This window comes from Lithobates pipiens, unplaced genomic scaffold (genome assembly GCF_037356315.1).
Source record: "Lithobates pipiens isolate NorthernLeopardFrog02 unplaced genomic scaffold, aLitPip1_a1.2 Scaffold_13, whole genome shotgun sequence".
Lineage (NCBI taxonomy): Eukaryota > Metazoa > Chordata > Amphibia > Anura > Ranidae > Lithobates > Lithobates pipiens.
In genome coordinates this window covers 38,361,661-38,380,894 of record NW_027507718.1, presented here as the reverse complement: position 1 = coordinate 38,380,894, position 19,234 = coordinate 38,361,661, and the positions used below count along the sequence as shown (strand labels likewise).

Genomic DNA, 19,234 nt, shown 5'->3' with positions numbered 1-19,234 from the left:
TACCTTAGAACTAAAGGGGGCTAACCCTAACTGCCCTAACAGTTATTAGTCACAAATGACACCTGCCGGGTGATCAGGGGGTTAAACCTTTATTAGGTAATAAATGGCGGGTGCCCTGAAACTATAAAAAAATAACTAACCAACCAGCGTCACCTGTAACAGTTATATGGTGATCACTGGTGAAAGGGTTAACTAGGGGGCAATCAGGGGGCTTTATGCGGTAGTATATGGGGGTCCCTAGCGCTATAAAAAGCTGCGGCGAACCTAAATACCTACCTGCCTAACTAGCGTCACCTGTGACACTAATACGGCGATCAGAAAAATGATCGCTTATTAGGCTGGGTTCACACTGGAGCGATGCGGAAACGCCGCGAATCCGCGGCGGGTTCCCGCATCGCATGCCTCCCGGCGGCAGTTCACACTGCCCTATGCGAACTGCTGGGAGTGTCAGTGAAATGTTACTGACACCCCCAGATCAGTTCGCATATCGCAGTGCGATCTGCAAACTCGGATCGCATGGTGTGAACACCCATGCGATCCGATTCTGCTGCGGGCCAAAAAAAGGGTCCCGTGCGAATTTGCGGCGGGTGCGGCGGGTGTGGCGGGTGCGGCGGGTGCGGCGAATGGCTGAACTCGAATCGCACAGAGATCGGATGTGATTTGCACTGCAGTGCGGTGCGAATCACATTCGTTCTCATAAACCGCTGCAATGTGAACCCAGCCTTAGTGACACTGGCGACGGGGGGTGATCACGGGGTTAAACCTTTATTGGGGGGGTTAGGGGGGTACATTAGAACTAAAGGGGGCTAACCCTAACTGCCCTAACAGTTATTACAGTCACAAATGACACCAATGCAAAAAAAAAAAAAAAAAAAAAAAAATGACATTGGTGTCACTGTGACTGGGGGGCAGGGGTAATTGGGGGGGTGATCGGGGGGTAAAGGGGGGGTGTGAGTGTGCCTGGCATGTTCTACTGTGTGTGGGATGTGTTGGTGCAACTCACTGATCTGCTCTCCTCCGTGTCGGAACGAAAAATACCGACACGGAGGAGAGAATACATCACTTCCTCTCCTGTGTTTACATTACAGGAGAGGAAGTGATGTCACCGGGGATTTCCATTCGTCGGGAGCGATCGCGAGGGGGTGGCCATGAATGAATGGCCGTCCCCTCGTCCGGGATCGCTCCCGAACGAAAACCGACCGCCGCAGGCACCGGGCGGGGGCCCGATCGGGCCCCCGACCCGCGGGAGGCAAAGCACGTACATGTACGTGCTTATGCCTGCCCGTGCCATTCTGCCGACGTACATCGGCGTGAGGCGGTCGGCAAGTGGTTAAACATTCACAGTGATGGAGGAAAAAGAAAGTGAATCCTTGAATTTCATTGCAGGTCGGACCTTATTTTGACTTCAAGCAATCTCTTTACAAAACTCCTCCGCTCAGACCCATTTGTAGGATATCTGGTGTGAACGGCTCTCTTGAGGTCATTCCACAGCATTTCTATAGGGTTAAGAACTGAGCTCTGACAGGTCCAAAATGATTTCTTTTTTTTGTCTGAAGCCAGTCTGTGGTGGATTTACTTTGATGATTACGATCATTGTCATGCTCTACAGATAGAAGCAAGGGAATACCTTCAATGCCACTGTGAAGATCAAACAAACGCATTCCAAGAGGAGGCAGGAACACCACAGCAAAATATAGTCAGATATACAGACTGGTTTCCACTCACAGTGAGGGGGCCTGAACAGCCTCCCTTGTAGGTATATGTAATGGCGTGTGCTTTAGGTAGTCCTTGTTGAATCTTCCGAGTTGCATTGAGGGTGTGCTACCCCCCCCCCCCCCCCCGGTACCGCCCGGTATCAGGCTATATATCACTGATTATTTTTTAATCCTTTTGGCTGCTGTATAAAAAACATTTTTTCTTGATAACATCAGTGCTTATGTTCTACTGCTATATACCCCTGAAGAAAGAATCAACTTCTGAAATGCTTCCGGTGATTCTGCTAATCTTGAGTCCCGGTGCAATCATTGTGAAGTTATCAGAAACTGTAGAACACCACTTATATGTATATCGCATGTCCTGTTGGTAACATACTACATCAGCCATAATCTTGTGCCCTTTGCCAAACTTTAGGCACGCAGCAATGTTTTTTTACCGTGCCTGTTCAAAGACTTACGTATGGTATACTCATGAACAGGGATTTTTGCTAGTTCCCTCCTGTACCTCCTGCCCTCCTGTACCTTTTGTATTGTACTGTGATTGTGTTGTCCCCCCTATACATTGTAAAGCACTGCGTAAACTGTTGGCGCTATATAAATCGTGTATAATAATAATAGTCCCAGTGATGTCCTCAAGCCTTTAGCTGTTACATGTGGGATCTTCTGCAGATCAGATACTCTTGATCATTTGTCTTCATAGAGTTCCATTTTGCAAGGCATGGTTTGTATCAGCTGGTACTTCTCTTGAACAGCTATCCTAAAATGTTTGAGTGTCTTTTATCAATCAAAGTAGCTGTAAACCACACCTCTAAACTAATTTCATTAATTGGCCTCCAGGTGTGCAAACTACTGACTCCAATTAGCTTTTGTTGAAGTAATTAGTCTACGGGTTTGCTTACTTTTTTCCTCAAACACAGTGAAGGTTTAATGGGTTTGTTCAATAGAGACACTGGAAATTAAAATTGTGTGTTATCAGCTTAAGCACATTTTATTTATCTATTGTTACTTAAGCAGGCCATAGACAAGTTGAAAACCGAACAAAAATTCTTGTTGATCATCAAGTTATTTCTTTCTTGCATCATTAGTGTGCCAGCTGTGATACGTGATTTTCGTGCCACAATGGAAGGTGCCTGATCCAACATGCTGTATTTTTTTATTTTTATTTTTAAACAAAACAAATTATGTCACAATCATATACGCCATGTTTGTCTTTTGATAAACAAAACATTCCGTTTTTTACTTGACTGTGGCCAGCCTTAGATTTTAGGGCAGATTAGTGCAGTTAATTGCAAGGGGTTCATATACCTTTTCTTACCACTGTATGAGTTAAAAATATGCATTCAGAATATTGAAGCATAAATGGCCAAACTAATAAATAAATTGGTAGTTTGAAACTATAGCTGTACATTAGCAGACTGATAAATTATACTGTGAAGTCTGTAAAGTATATTGTGCTATGCATTGCAGTATTTATTAGCATGAAAAAAAGGTTAAATCAATTATCGCTCTAATGGTTTAGTGAGTGGAAAAGCTACTTTTACCTATTCATTTGTATGCTCTGATCTGAACTTAATCATACTTGATCTCACTTCAGTTATTTACAGTTGATCTCCTCCCATCATCACCCACTTTAGATATGCTTGTCACTCAAATCTGTAAACCACACCAATGCTGGACATTCATTTGACTATTTTGTGGACATTTTCCTTTAGCTTTTGATTAAATAAAATATTGTATGTATCTGAACAGTACTCAAACATCTGATATCCATAGTTTCGGTTGATTTCTAGTTTCAGGGTAATTTAAATTTTGGTGGAAGCAGACATTTTTTTTTTCAAAAAGATGTCTGACAATGGACATTGTTTTGGTCTCAATTGGTGCAATTTTGATTATTTCACAATTCATAACTGGTAAAAAATAAAAACAGTAGGCAAAATCTGTTGGCTGTTTATACCCAAGCAAACTGTGTTTTGACTGACCGCTGATAAAAAATTCTTCCAGAGTTGCCAAGGGCATGGTCAGCTTAACTTAAGTGAACCTAATGGTTTTGGGTTGATTTCTACATTAAACTATACTATGAAGTCCTACAGCAATGGGCACAAGTATCCATCATTCCATCTTAGAAGTCTATCTTTCTGCAACATTACAAGTGAACTTAAGATAATGTTATCAGTCTGTTGCAGGCATGAGGAGCATTTTTCCCATCTCCTTACCCCCAGTTATCAGACTACATTATTGTAACCTTGTAACCAGTCACAAGGTGAGGGTCAGCTGCAGGGGCTGGTTTGTGTCAGACCTTTGTAAACTAATTGCACAGTCACCAGGATATTCATGATGGTGTCATCTCTAAGCCAGCAACTCGATTCAGGAAATAGAAGCTGACCCTGCATAATGCCTGAACAAAGATGTTTCTGACCTTCTGAAAAGAGAAAGATATGAAAGCATTGTCAGGGTGAAGTGCTGTGATCTCAGAGGTAATAAATACACGAAAATGTTATACTTTTATCATGCATCCATTTAAAATGAAAAATATATCTGATGCCAGGTCCAATGAAGGTCCTACTGAATTGTAGCTGTTCATTCATATTTCTGTTCCTCCCTCTAAAATATGGTACAGTGTTGCATTTCTCCAATTAACATTGCCATTTAGTTCACATTTGCATACCTAGTGTTATTTTGTATTTCTACAAATACAAAGAAAACTAGAAATCTTACATCCTATGTGCAAATAAACTATTCCTGTAATGGGCATAATTATAAAACTAATGGCCACTAGAGGAAAAAAGAAATTGGAAGCACTTTCTGGTAACTGGTGCAAAGATTTAAATGGCTGATCTCCAGCTGTTTTAAATGAAAGCAGTTGCACTTCCCAAAATTGTTTTAATTTAAAACCTGGACTTCTATGATAGCAATAAAAGATCAAATGTTTTTTTTATTAGCCATTTTATTATGTGAATTAATCCTCTATTACTTTGTATTTTTAAGTAGCCACTCATTTAGAATGTGTTCAATCATATTGAAACTTACTAGATGGAAAGGGACCAAGATTCCAGTTTCATTACAATGACATGGTCTAAGCTATGTTCTCAGTAAACATCTAATTAGATTTTTCGATTTTTCCTGAATTGTTAACCTGGAGTATATCTGTTTCTTCTAGCTCCAGTGGCTGCTGGACAACTATGAAACCGCTGAGGGAGTGAGCCTTCCCAGAAGCACTCTCTACAATCATTACCTTAGACACTGTCAGGAGCACAAACTAGACCCAGTCAATGCTGCCTCCTTTGGAAAACTTATCCGCTCCATATTTATGGGACTCCGAACGAGAAGACTGGGTACTAGGTTAGTATATGCAGATTTTTTTTTCTCTTCCACTAAGAGTGCTATTTGGGATCCAAATAATTCTGCAGAACGTTTCAATCAACATTTTGATAAAACTCTAAAATGTAAGTTGGAGATAGCGGTTAATTCTGGGTTTCAACTGTAAAGAATCCTTAAAAAAAACAAAATTTTTTAAAACATTGATGTCACAAATGTGTATGTGTGTGTGTGTGTGTATATATATATATATATATATATATATATATATATATATATATATATAGCCTTATCTAAAAAAGAGTTCCCATAGCTATGAGAATTCATTTTGTACTACATTGACTTCAAAGAGTGGCATCTGGTGGGTTGCCATTACTACACCAATACTGATTCTGAGGAGGTTCATATCCAAAATGGTTCCCAATCCTTAGAGAAGCCATCTTTTGTCTTTGGAAGATTTTCATTGTATGTAGCTCAAATATCCAAAATTCGGGGCACAAATAGCAGGTAACCTGGGCACCGTGAGGATCATCTTAAGGTGCAAGGTGCTGCTTTATGGATTAGGAGGTCTTTTGGGATGCAAGAACCTCCCACAGACTGCCTTTCTTTCTTTACTACAAAGGCCACATATGCTAAAGGATTATATTTTTGTTTCAATGCTTAGCCATGTATTACTTTCTAAAACTGGCAAAAAAAAATTGTATTAATCACCTGGCCAGGAAATGAAGATAAATCTCTCCAACAAAGACAGGGGGAAGCAATAAAAACTGGTCAATGTCTCTGTCTTCCCCTCTCGAATTGAAAGTGAATAACATGTTTTTGTTGGAGGTTTTTGCTAGAGGTTTTGTCTCTATCAGAACAGATGCAGGTATATGTGCCTTGAGGCTTGCTTATTTTGTTACCACCATGTATACAAATGACCTAAAGGGATAGTTTTTTTTCCAGCTGGAGCTAAACCTGTAAGTTGTTATAAGTCTCATAGAAAACTAGTGTGTGCATGTATATATATATATAGATATATATATATATATATATAGTGTATATTAGCGAGCACTCACTCGCACAGATGTTTTAAATATTTTTACAAATAGGCAATTGGCATTTAAAGGAGTAATTTTACATGTCTGCATAAAATAAATCCCTTATATATACTGTAATATTATAATAAAAAATAAAATTTAATAAATGCTTTTATAATTAAAAGGCAGTCACTAAGCTCCAGTCAAATGACTGCACCTATGCGTGAGAGTAGCATTCTGGGAGAATTATCTCATCAGTCTGCTTCAGGCAGAAGAAAGACATTTCCTCAGTCTCCCTGTTCCCAGTGATCACTTTCGGGCAGCTGACTAGATGAAGGGCAGACGTGGGACAGCATATGTGGAAACCGTGAAGAAAATAAAGACAAGAATTTACATGATTGCTATCTTCGGGCCAGCATCTTAATTTATGAAGTAAATGCTGACTCTCTGTGATGGCACAAGAGATGGCACCTTTCTTCTGGGAGAACAGAGGGTAAAAAGCATTGTCAAAATGAATAGTTTAATTGCTTAACCAGTTCCCGACCGGCGCACGCCGATGTACGTCGGCAGAATGGCACGGGCAGGCATATTGGCGTACAGGTACGTCCATTTTTATATGCCGCCCTGCCATCGCATGCGCGCCACCAGCTGGTCTGGACCCCCGTGAGTCCGGTCGCAGGTCCCGCGGACTCGATCGCCTCGGGGATACCCACGATCATCTCACGGGGCGGCTGAACGGGGAGATGCCGTTGTAAACAGCATCTCCCCGTTCTGCCTAGCAACAAGTGATGCTGATCTTTGCTCCATGTGATTGGAGCAGAGATCAGTGTTCACTAAAACAAAGCCCAGCCCCCCACAGTTAGTAACACGCCCCTAGGAACACCTAACCCCTACACTGCCACCACCTGGTTAACCCCTTCACTGCCAGTGTCATTTACACAGGAATCACTGCATTTGTATAGCACTGATTGCTGTATAAATGACAATGGTCCCAAAAATGTGTCAAAAATGTCTGATGTGTCCGCCATAATGTCGCAGTCACAATAAAAATCGCTGATTGCCGCCATTACTAGTAAAAAAAAATTATTAATAAAAATGGCATAAAACTATCCCCTAAACGCTATAACTTTTGCCCAAAGCAATCAATAATCGCTTATTTTTTTTTTTTACCAAAAATATGTAGAAGAATACGTATCGGCCTAAACTGAGGGAAAAAAAGTTTTTTTATATATTTTTGGGGGATATTTATTATAACAACAATTTAAAAAATAATGTGTTTTTTTCAAAATTGTCGCTCTATTTTTGTTTATAGCTCAAAAAATAAAAACCGCAGGGGTGATCAAATACCACCAAAAGAAAGCTCTATTTGTGGGAAAAAAAGGACGTCAATTTTGTTTGTGAGCCACGCCGCACGTCCGCAGTTAAAGTGTCGCAGTGCCGAATCGCAAAAAGTGGTCTGGTCTTAAGCCAGCAAAATGGTCCGGTCTGAAAGTGGTTAAATGAGAAGAAAAGTTATTTCCTTTGTTTTTTATTTACACATTGCCTATCATGCATACAGCTGAATCTCAATTGTAGCCAAAAATTATTTAGTTTTGGATAGAGCAAGGAAGGCTTAGGCCGCGTACACACGGGCGGATTGTCTGCCCAACTAAGTTCGGCAGACAATCCGACAGACAGTCCGTTCAAAATTAGCATGAACGGACTTGACCACACACGATGAGCAGACAGTCCGCTGAAAGCGTGCGTGATGACGTGTACAGCACGTACGACGGGACTAGATAAACGACGTCCTATACACTGCAATGCAACCTTCGGCCGTGTAAACCCTTTCTGAGCATGCGCCATACTTAGTCCGTCCAACTTGCCTACACACGAGCGGACTGTCCGCTGAAACCAAGTTTGGACGGACAAAACCAAGTTTGAACGGACTGTCTTACGGAAATTCCGTAAGACTTTGTTCGTCAGACTGTCCGCTGAAAAAGTCCGCTGAAGCCCACACACGAGCGGATTGTCCGCTGAAACACTGTTCAGCGGACTAAGTTGGGCAGACAGTCAGCCCGTGTGTACGCGGCCTTAGTGTTTCTGTTGGGTGTTATAGCTACATGTGCCCATATTGGGGAGAGTCGACTTAATTTCCTGTTGGAAAGGGGAAGGATTAGGACTTCAACAAAGTTTGTATTGCTTTTTGTGACCTCCTTGGTGACAATCACAAGTCCCTCCAGCCTCATTTTTTGTCCATTCCTCACAGGGCCAGGAAGTGTAAAATGGGAAAAGCATGCAATATCATGATTTGATAAAAATTAAACTGAAACATTAATTGATTATTACAGTCTAAATTTTCTGCATTTTTAAATGCATCGAGACACTTTCCTTTAGCTGTCTGCTAGTATAACCTCCATACTGAATTTGGCTTTGGATCCAAGAAATCACATACATAAAAAATCTTAGCTATGCAATTATAAATGTCAACAGTCTGGTAGTAACCATGGAAACAATGCTATCAGTTCTAATATGATGAGCCAAATAGGTTTCTTGTTTGCTTTACAAACTTTGAAGAGACATGGAGATAAATACTGCCAAAAGGGGTGCTTTTTTTAAGAATCAAGTGACAACTTGTTACCAAAGCCTTTCTTTTAATAATGGGTACAGAAGGGTTGTATTCTATACCATAAACAGTAGAAAAAGTAAGTAAATTAACTTGATGAAAAATAAAAAGGCAAAATGTCTACTGCTCTCCCATAAAAAAGAACCCCTATCTCAAACAGTTGTAATGTTTTCCCACTTTAAAATGTTGACGTCCAAGTAGCCACTTGAACATTAGTGGCTTTTAAACTTCATATTTCATTTGAAGTTAATTCTGCCTGGTACAGTTGAACTTTGCCCTAATGAATTCCACTACAAGGGACTGCATTCAACATACAGTATGTCAGCAGCTTAATGCCCTCATAAGAGTATTATTACCTATAAAAAGAAACTCAAGTTGGAAGTGTTGTTTATTAATTTTTAAATAAAGCGGCTTTAACTGCTTCGCGCCCGCTCTATAGCCCAAAGACAGCTACAGAGCAGACGCTAACTGCCGGGATGCCGTCCCTGGACGTCCTCCTGTTTACTTTCCTAATGCGAGCTGCCACGGGGGCGCGCATCGGGTAAGTTCTGTGTTGGCCGTGTCCCTCGGACACAGCCAATCACAGATCGTTCTAAATGGCCAATCACAGCAGCCATTTAGTACTTGATCGGGCTATCCAATGACAGGTGATCTCATATGTAAACATATGAGATCATCTCTCATCGCCGGCTCCCCTCCTCACACAGAGACAGCGTGTGAGGAGGAAGAGATGAACCGCTGCAGCTGCAGCGTCTGTGACTGTGAGTACACACACAGTAAAACACACACACACACAGTAAAACACACACAGTAAAACACACACACATGCCCACCTGTCCCCACTGCCACCTATCAGTGCCATCTGTTCCCTGTGCCACCTATCAGTGCCATCTGTCCCCAGTGCCACCTGTCTGTGCCATGTGTCCCCAGTGCCACCTGTCTGTGCCATGTGTCCCCAGTGCCACCTGTCTGTGCCATGTGTCCCCAGTGCCACCTGTCCGTGCCATGTGTCCCCAGTGCCACCTATTAATGCCACCTGTCCCCAGTACCATCTAACAGTGTCATCTGTCCCCAGTACCACCTGTCCCCAGTGCCACCTATCTGTGCCACCTGTCCCCAGTGCCACGTGTCCCCAGTGCCTCCTGTCTCTAGTGCCATGTGTCCCCAGTGCCACCTGTCAGTGTCACGTGTCATCAGTGCCATGTATTGGTGCCATCTGTCATCAGTGTCAGGAGTCATCAGTGCCACGTATTAGTGCCATCTGTCAGTGCCACGTATTAGTGCCATCTGTCATCAGTGCCAGGTATTAATGCCATCTGTCATCAGTGCCACATCAGTGTCACGTGTCATCAGTGCCACATATTAGTTCCATCTGTCATCGGTGTCAAGTGTCATCAGTGCCATCTGTCATCAGTGTCACGTGCCATCTGTGCCACGTATCAGTGCCATCTGCCATCAGTGCCACGTCAGTGTCATGTGTCATTGTCCTGGTGCTCCAGGGCCTTCAAAAGTGTAATAGGTAGTCAACAAGTTAGATGTGTAATTTATGCTCCTAGAACACGTGATGGCGCTCCCTGCATGTTGGGCCTCTCTAAGTGCCCAGGCTGTGAAAAAGTCCCACACATGTGGTATCATAATACTCAGGAGGAGTAGCAGAATGTATTTTGGGGCATTATTTGTGGTATACACATGCCATGTGAGAGAAATAACCTATTACAATGACAATTTTGTGGAAAAAAAAAATAAAAACAAAAAAATCTTCATTTTGCAAAGAATTGTGGGAAAAAATGACAACACCAAAAACCTTATTATGCCTCTTACTAAATACCTTGGAATGTCTACTTTTCAAAAAGGGGTCATTTGGGGGGTATTGGTACTTTCCTGGCTTATTCAGGTCGCAAGAAATGAGATAGGCCACCAGTACATCAGGTGTGATCAATTTTTTATGATTCGCACCACAGCTTGTGGACTCTCTAACTTTCACAAAGACTAAATAATATCCACTAATTTGGGTTATTTTTACCAAAGATATGTAGCAGTATAAATTGTGGCCAAAATGTATGAAGAAAAATTAATAATTTGCATAATTTTATCCCAGAAACAAAGAAAAATGTGTTTTTTTTCAAAATTTTCGGTCTTTTTTCATTTATAGCGCAAAAAATAAAAAATGAATTTGGGTACAGTGTTGCATGACTGAGTAATTGTCATTCAGAGTGTGAGAGCACCGAAAGCTGAAAATTGGTCTGGGCAGGAGGGCCCAGTAGGCAAGTGGTTAAGAGATGAGTAAGACTAGAGAACACCATGTCATTTATTTGTCTTCTTGCTGCAAAATATTGTTCTTGAAAAGGGTAGCCATCTGCAAGAATAAGGTACTGTTTCAACTATCACATGTGGAGGTTGCCTATTGAAAAGGACAACATACCAAAATGTTGTTTTAAAAATGAACAGGTGATTCGGCATTGCTGTGAAATGATATCTGCTCAATACTCCCAGCTCCCTGCAACTTTACTTTTTATAGCACTAATTCAGACCCAGTGTATACAAAGCTTAAAACATCTATTAAACCTGAACTCCTGAGCTTTCTAGTGATCTGGAGATAAATAGTGTAGACTAATTTAAAAGTTTAATTTTAATGTTTGTTAAATGCAAATATGAAACATTTTGCATATTATAGGACAAGAGAACAGAAAGCAATAGGGAAGTGACAAACTGAAAAGTACTGTTGGAAAATTGTAGTGTCTAAATCGTCTCTACATGGAATTACATCCAACTGTGATTGAAAAGAAACTGAGAAAACATAGGAAAGACCTGGTTGACTGATGTTTAGAACAAGGGGTTTCTTGGCTGAATAATGGCAGTTATGAAATTCTAATTATTCCACTGTATTTTCCAAACAGCCAAAAGTTAGAAAAAGAAATGATTTGTAAACCATCCACAAAGTTAAAGCGAAAGACAAATTGTTTCAAACAGATTGACTTTTTTTTCTTGAGGAAGATTATCTTAACTCAGGGGTGTCCAAACTACGGCCCTCCAGTTGTTCAGGAACTACAATCCCCATCATGCCTAGTCATGTCTTTGAATGTCAGAGTTTTACAATGCCTCATGGGATGTGTAGTTCTGCAACAGCTGGAGGGCCGTAGTTTGGACACCCCTGTCTTAACTGAATTTATTTACTGTAGAGAAGAAAGAATTAAGAAAAATAGGATTGTTTGCCTTTGCAAATATATGATCCATACAGAAAATTCAACAACCCCCCCTCCCCCCCCCCCCACCACCAAAAAAAAAGAAAAAAAGAAATGATGTAAGAGCACATTTTGCTTCTGAAGCGAAAGAAATGTAACCTCAAAACACAGGTAGTGTTCATCATTGTCAGTGCTGTGAAAATGTGGAAAAGTCTTCGGGGAACTGGTTCTATGTGTTTAAAAAAGAAAAGGCCAGTTCACACCAGACGCAGTTCCGTTCAGTTCTGTGTGCTTTTTTCTGCACTAAAAATGCATGCACAGTGTTTTCCATGTATTCCAATGGCTCTAGTTCACACCCACCATGCAGTCAGTTTCTGATCAGTTTCCGGTTGGTTTCTGGTGCAGAAACTGACCGGAACTGAGTGTTTTGGTGCAGAAAAACCGGAACTGCGTGGAACTGCATATGGTGTGAACTGGCCCTTAATGCAATAAAAATGAACAACTAGGAGAAAAAATGTGTAGAATTGTTATTATGAGAGGGAGCAATCTTTGCTTTATAATGTTTTCTTACCATGCTCTGCCCTCTCAACATTCACGATTCTGGTCTGGCAATTCATTTGCTTTGCTTTAGTTGAACCTAATGGTCTTTTTTTCCACTTAAAGTGATTCTAAAGCCAATAATTTTTTTACCCTAATGCATACCCTGCATTAAAGTAGAACTAAAGCCAAAACTTTTTTTTAGTTATGGATAGAGTGGAGAGAGATTAGAACATTTGCAAGTTTTTATTGCTGTCTGATTCACCCCCTTTATTTGTCCTGTTTACCATTATTATTAAAAGTGAAAGCAAAAGAAAATCCCAAATTTTGCGTTGTCCCCAGAAAAGTTATAGAAAGGAAATCTTCCAATGTGGACACTAGTTCTAGTGACCTGGGGGCCCCCAATAAATTCCTGTGATTTGCTGGGATTTCTTCTCATTTTCTGTTTGACTATAGGACAGGAAGTGAAGGGAAATCTCCACAATGGGACACAGATGACGGGAAAAAAATCTGACAGGGGTTATTGTCCTTGTCTACTCCAGTCCTTTCTCCCTTCAGTACATTGCCCATATGTAGCGGCTCCCTCCTCTCTCCCTGCATTATTTAAACACACGAAAAAATTGTGCAAGCGGTAATACAGCAACCTATATTACAGACATAAAGGATTTACAAAAATAATTGATCTAAAAGGTGCACAAAACATATATCTCTGTAGTGATCAATACAAAAATATGTGTGTAAAAACTCATATTAACTACTTGCCGACCGTACACTTTATATATACAATGGCAAAGTGGCATGGCTGCACTGGGTCATGTACCTAATACATGATCCGACACTTCTGGGTCTGGGGCATGCATGTTCACTGCCGGTGGTCTGCACCTGCTGTGATTATACACAGATGAAGCTGATCGTGGGTACAGCAGACTCAATGTCCACCGGCACCAGCCAATCCTTCAGTACAGAGGCGGAACAGTGGTCATCCAATGTAAGCAAGGCAGATCTCTGTTCTGTCAGTACAGAAGGCATAGATCCTGTAAAGCAGGGACATGGATCAATGCCTTCCCCTCGTACAATCACCTCGACCACAGTAAGAACACACCAGCTAGGAACACATTTTGTAGCACTGATCACTGTAAATATGTCACTGGTCCCCCAAAAGTGTCAGTGGCCGCTTTGTCCTCTGCAATATTGTAGTCCCGCTATAAGTTGCTGATCGTCGCCATTACTAGTAAAATAATAAATAAATAAAAATATCCCATAGTTTGTAGACTCTATAACTTTTGCGCAAACCAATCAATATATGGTTATTGGGATTTTTTACCAAAAATATGTAGCAGAATACATATTGGCCTAAATTGATGAAGAAATTCGATAAAAAAAAAAAAAGATTTATTGGATGTGTTTTATGTGTTGGTCTTTTTTTGTTTATAGCGCAAAAAAATAAAAACCACAGTGGTTATCAAATACCATCAAAATAAAACTCTTTGTGGGAAAAAAAGGACATCAATTTTATTTGGGTACAGCATCGCAAGACTGCGCAATTTTCAGTTAAAGTAACTCAGGGCCGTATTACAAAAATGACCTGGTCATGAAGGGGGGTAAACCTTGAGTTGAGAGATATCTTGATATAGCACGGTCTTACCCCCGAAGGGTCCCAACGCGATTGGCGGAGTCCCTGGAGAAACCCAGGGACTAGGAATCTTGTGGAAAGCAAGTGGTTAAACCATAATGTTACGCATAACAAAGAAGTAAGCTTCAAAGAGAAATATATAAAAGTGAAAATGTGAAATCTTTTCAACTTTACTTCTATTTGTTTGAAATGAACAGTGCATGTTAAATGTGATCATGTGTACTGCTCCACAATACAATACATTTTATAGTTCAAAGTTAATTTTTAGAGTGAGAATTAGTGGCTACGCTCCTACTTACAGCGGGAACATGAAGAATCAATGTAGCCACCCTCTAGCTGGAAGTCAGAACACAACAGCAAAAAAAAAAAAAAAAAAAAGAAAAGAAATTGTTGAAGACTGGGAGCAATAGAAGTTCTTTTTTTGAGTTATAAATACATACAGCACATGAATAGATTGTTTGTTTTTTTTTCAACCCAGAATTTGTCACTTTAACTATGTTACATCATTTTCAGTACTTTTACATTTTTTTCCATGAAAAGCAGATTACAAGTTCTCTAAGTACTGCCCCAAGCCACTTATAGCAGTCTTTATTAATATCCAATCAATGTGCTTGATGTTTCCTTTCAAAAAAGATATACTGTTTAATGCATTAGGTGCTGTCCCTGATTATGGCAACTTAAACTGACTTGCTTATTTGAGAACAGTATTATTACTATTACTTAGTAGTTTATAGGAATTGTTCCTAAGCACGCTCTGTGTAATTAGAATTATGCAGAATACATTATCTTTGAGTTTATGTCACGCTTTGAGCTTCTTTATGTATTTTTACCAAAGCTGACCGTTTTTTGGAATTGTGAAGAGAGATTAGTATGTTTAATTATGCATACAATTACCTGTAAAATCATTTTAATCCACCTCTCTGAATCCTCTTCCTTTTTTTTTTTTATTATGAAAGAGGTAACTCCAAATACCATTATTACGGGATTCGTGTCAAGCCAGATTCCCCTCTTAATCGTTTACAAGAGGACATGCAATATATGGCTATGAGACAGCAACCGATGCAGCAGAAACAACGGTATGTAAAAACAGTGGGTGCAGTTCTGTCATACAGGCTTGAGGTGTTCTTTTTCAGGGGTACAGCTATAAATAAATGATTGTATAATATGTTTTTTCTAGTTCTTTATATACTATAAAGCTGTAAATAATTAAATCATTTTAAAATCTTTAAAAGTCATTTCATAAGAAGTACTAGTAGTAGTAGTGTGGTACAGATTGTATGAAAAACGCTGGTTGCTGTATGATTGTACTATGATCAATTCTGAAAATCTTTCTCTAAGCAAATATTTACAGAATCAGTATTTTTCATGCTAACAGCAATTGATGTGAAGAGTTTTTCTAGATTATTTTAATTAGAGTTTGTTGACTGTGTTGTGATACCTTCTATGGTGAGTGGGTGGACATCCATTTACATGTGGGCTGAGTTTACTGTACTGCTTCAGGGTGTACTGTAAAGATGATGTAAATCAGAAGACGAAAGCTGAGCTAAGGTTAGCCTCCACCATAGAGCATTTATTGGTAATATTTGAGTGTTTTATGATATCTAAAGAATATTTAATGCTGGACTTCAAGTAGATATTTAAAAAAAAAACACTTTATAGGTGTCGTGCACATGGGTGTTTGCACATTCCCTAGCCCTGAAGTATAAAATGTTCATCGATTTCTTGCACACGTGAAGCATATGTGCTACATACAGCCACCATTACAAGTAAATTATTTTACATGTCTGGTTGCTTGTGAATGCCAAAGGGTTTTATATTGCCATTTATCCATGTATGTATTCAAGGAAATAGACTGTACGCACATGTGGGGATAAACGCTGATGCATTTGTCTAAGTGACAGATTGTGAAATATCTGCCTGTCTGCAAAGGAGTTCTATACCTTTCATTGCAGTCACCATCCTTTAACTCTCCTCACAGCAGGAGAGGGGGCTCAGTACTGTTAACCAATCAGGGCTGTGCTGCTTTCAACCAGTGAAAGTTACTGGTGCACACTTTGTGGAAACTTTCTAACATGTTTTTCTACGGGGCAATAAATGCTACTGAGGATGGAAGTGCTCATTACTGCACTTCTATACAACCTAATTTTGGGATACAGTGCTTGAAATAGTTACATCACTTGCTTTTATGAAGCTATGTACAGTATGATCCCCATAGAACTGGAGCATAGATGCTCACCTAGGGATCGTTTATCTCTGTGCAAGCAATAATCCCTGATTCTGACACCAAGGTAAAGGATACGTTCACCTTTATGAACATGTTACACCTGTATTTAGGGTGTAATATGTAGCATGCTCAGCATCCACTGCCTCACCCCTTGACCACCCCCCATTTTTTTTCCCTTTGACAGCAGGCTGGACCTAAAGCATTGCTTCCGCATATGGGTGTAATGTTAGGCTCCTACATCAGTATAGCTGTCTCCTGTACCTCCAATACACAGGGGAGTGGTGGATCGAGAATGAGGTGATAAATGCTCGACCACGGGGACCACATAATCTCTTCCTATTCATGCAATCAAAGATGCTAACCCAATCAGGATGATTCTGGACACAGCATTGGTATTATTGATGTTTCTGACCCAGTAAAGGCAGACCAACACTGCATCCTCACTCAGTCACACACAATCTGATAAATCAATGTTTCATGGCCTATGTATTTGAAATTGATTCTTCACTGAACAGGTATAAGCCTATGCAGAAAGTGGACGGAGTGGGAGATGGATTTACAGGAAGTGGACAACAGACAGGTGCATCTGTTGAGCAGACTGTAATTGCCCAAAGCCAGCACCATCAACAGTTTTTAGGTAAGAGCGTAAACATTTTTTTCTGGATTTTGAATTTAGTACTCTATGATAATCTAGGCAGAGAATATTAAAAGTTAGGCAATTAGAATCCAAGTCTGAGCAGTTTATAGTAGAATGATTAAAGAGGCCCTGCATTTGTGTATATTTGTACTTAACATATTTTATATTTAACATCTGTAAAAGCCTCCCCTGTATAGACATCCAAAAGGCCTGAGACTGCCCCTGGGGGCCACTACCTTGAATGTGATATCAACAACCCTAGCAGAGTAAGAGCTGCCCCCCTGGCAGGTACATGAAATGTTATGTAGGGAGGTGAAAGGAGGGGTAGAGGAGCTGGGCCAACACATAGAGTCCCAGAAGAGGCAAGGGCTAGGATGTGCGCAGTGGGAGTAGGCTATGCTAGAGAGCTGGCGCTTCCTGGAGTAGTCACATTTTCTAGCAAGTTCAAAGAAAAATTGAAAGTGGCTAAAAAAGCATTTCTAGAAAAGAAAAACAATGTAAAGCTGGCCATAAATGGTTTTTAAAGTGGGACCAGCTGAAATTCAACTATGTATGGGCAGGCTTATTGCACCCAAGTTGATCAGTCGATCAATTTGCTTACAACCAGCCTGTCAGATTTTTCATGTGATTTTTGCCAGCACCAATAGTTGCTATAGTTAATTTTTATTCTTTTATGGTTGCTAACAGGGGCTTTTTAAATGTAAGATAAATTCGGGTTCTTATGAGAATCAATACTTTGTTATTAAATTAACCCTCAGATAATAAACTCAAATGTTTAACATAACATTATGTATAGAAAGTGAGGGCAGAATTTAACCACTTGACCACTGGGCACTAAAACCCCCTTCCTAACCGGACCAATTTTCAGTTTTTCAGTGGTCTCACACTTTGAATGACAATTACTCAGTCATGCAACTCTGTACCCATATGACATTTTTATCCTTTTTTGAAAAAATAGAGCTTTCTTTTGGTGTATTGGCAGAGTATTTCAGAGTATTGGCAGAGTATTTCAGAGTATTGCGGAGTATTGCACAGTGTTTCAGAGTATTGGCAGAGTATTGCACAGTGTTTCAGAGTATTGCACAGGGTTGCAGAGTATTGGCAGAGTATTGCACAGTGTTGCAGAGTATTGGCAAAGTATTTTACAGTATGGGCAGAGTACTTTAGAGTATTGTCACAGAGCAGTGCTGTTACACTACACATCCAGCCCACAGCACTGCTGCAATCTCTCCCCCTCTCCCCTCACAGTGTACCGAGCGGTACAGAGAGGGGAGGGATGAACCGGCGTCATGTCGTTTGTTTACAAGTGATTGCTCCGTCATTTTACGGAGCAATCACGTGGTAAACGGCCGCTACCAGTGGCCATTTACCGTGATCTGTGATGCGCCGGGGGTCACGGATGTTTGCGGGGCGCGCGAGAGCAAGATTCTGGGAGGACGTCCATGGACACCCTCCCAGAAAAACCCGACCGTGCTGTAGCCGTCTTTCGGCTATGGCACGGTCGACAAGTGGTTAATTTGTTTTTATGTTTGTATTGCTGCCTGTCTTGTATTGCTGCCTGTGTTGCCACTAGCAAGATACTGTTAATGGCACTGAAAGTGAGGGAAAACTCTGAATTTTGAGTTGCCACCAAATCAGGAATCTAGGGGGAATCTCTTTGTCTCAAATGAGTCTAACAACTGACAGGGGTTTTAACCATTTCTTATTCTTATCTAAAAGAAGTAAAAAATACTTTTGCCTGTTGATACACTCTAAAAGGCACTGAGGCAGTTTTCAGGCATTATAGCGCTAGAAAAAACGCTTGTAAAGCACCTGAAAGCTGCCTCCCATGCTGCACGAATGTGAAAGCTCGAGTGCTTTCACACTGGGGCAGTGGGCTTGTGGGACGTTAGAAAAAGTGGTTTGGGAGCGTGGTATACAGTGCTGCCAAACACCCCTGCCCATTGCAATGAATAGGCAGTGCTTCTGAAGCACCTGAAAAACAAATCTAAAGCACCGCAACGCGGGCATTTTTAACCCCTTCTTCAGCCGCTATCGGGGGTTAAAAGAGCCCCACTAGGGGCTGAAATGCGACACTTAAACAGCAGTAAAGTGCTGCTAAAACAAGCTCAGCTTTTCCGCTAACACACAGGCAGCCCCAGTGTGAAAGGGGTCTTAAGCCCAACTCCGAAGCACGAAAAAAAAATTACCTTTCTCCATTCTTGAGTTGGCCCAAGTTCACCTTTCTTTTTTGCTAAAATACAGCTCCCCTGTGTTCCAATATACCATCAATGTACCTCGGTTGCAAAAAAATACAAGCTTTGTTTGATTCTGAGAACAAGGCCTTATCTTACCCTTGTTATATTTCTTAGAAAGATTCAGAGACTC

General features: G+C 40.7%; 1 protein-coding gene across 4 annotated transcripts in view; it reads left to right on the top strand.

Annotated features, from left to right (window-relative positions):
- Positions 1–19,234, top strand: part of RFX3 (regulatory factor X3) — a 456,270-nt gene that overhangs the window by 377,886 nt on the left and 59,150 nt on the right. For all 4 annotated transcript variants that reach the window (XM_077475023.1, XM_077475024.1, XM_077475022.1 and 1 more), the window contains 3 exons: positions 4,873–5,054; positions 14,963–15,082; positions 16,746–16,867. In XM_077475023.1, coding sequence (XP_077331149.1) covers positions 4,873–5,054; positions 14,963–15,082; positions 16,746–16,867 — 424 coding nt within the window. The remainder of the gene's footprint in view (positions 1–4,872; positions 5,055–14,962; positions 15,083–16,745; positions 16,868–19,234) is intronic.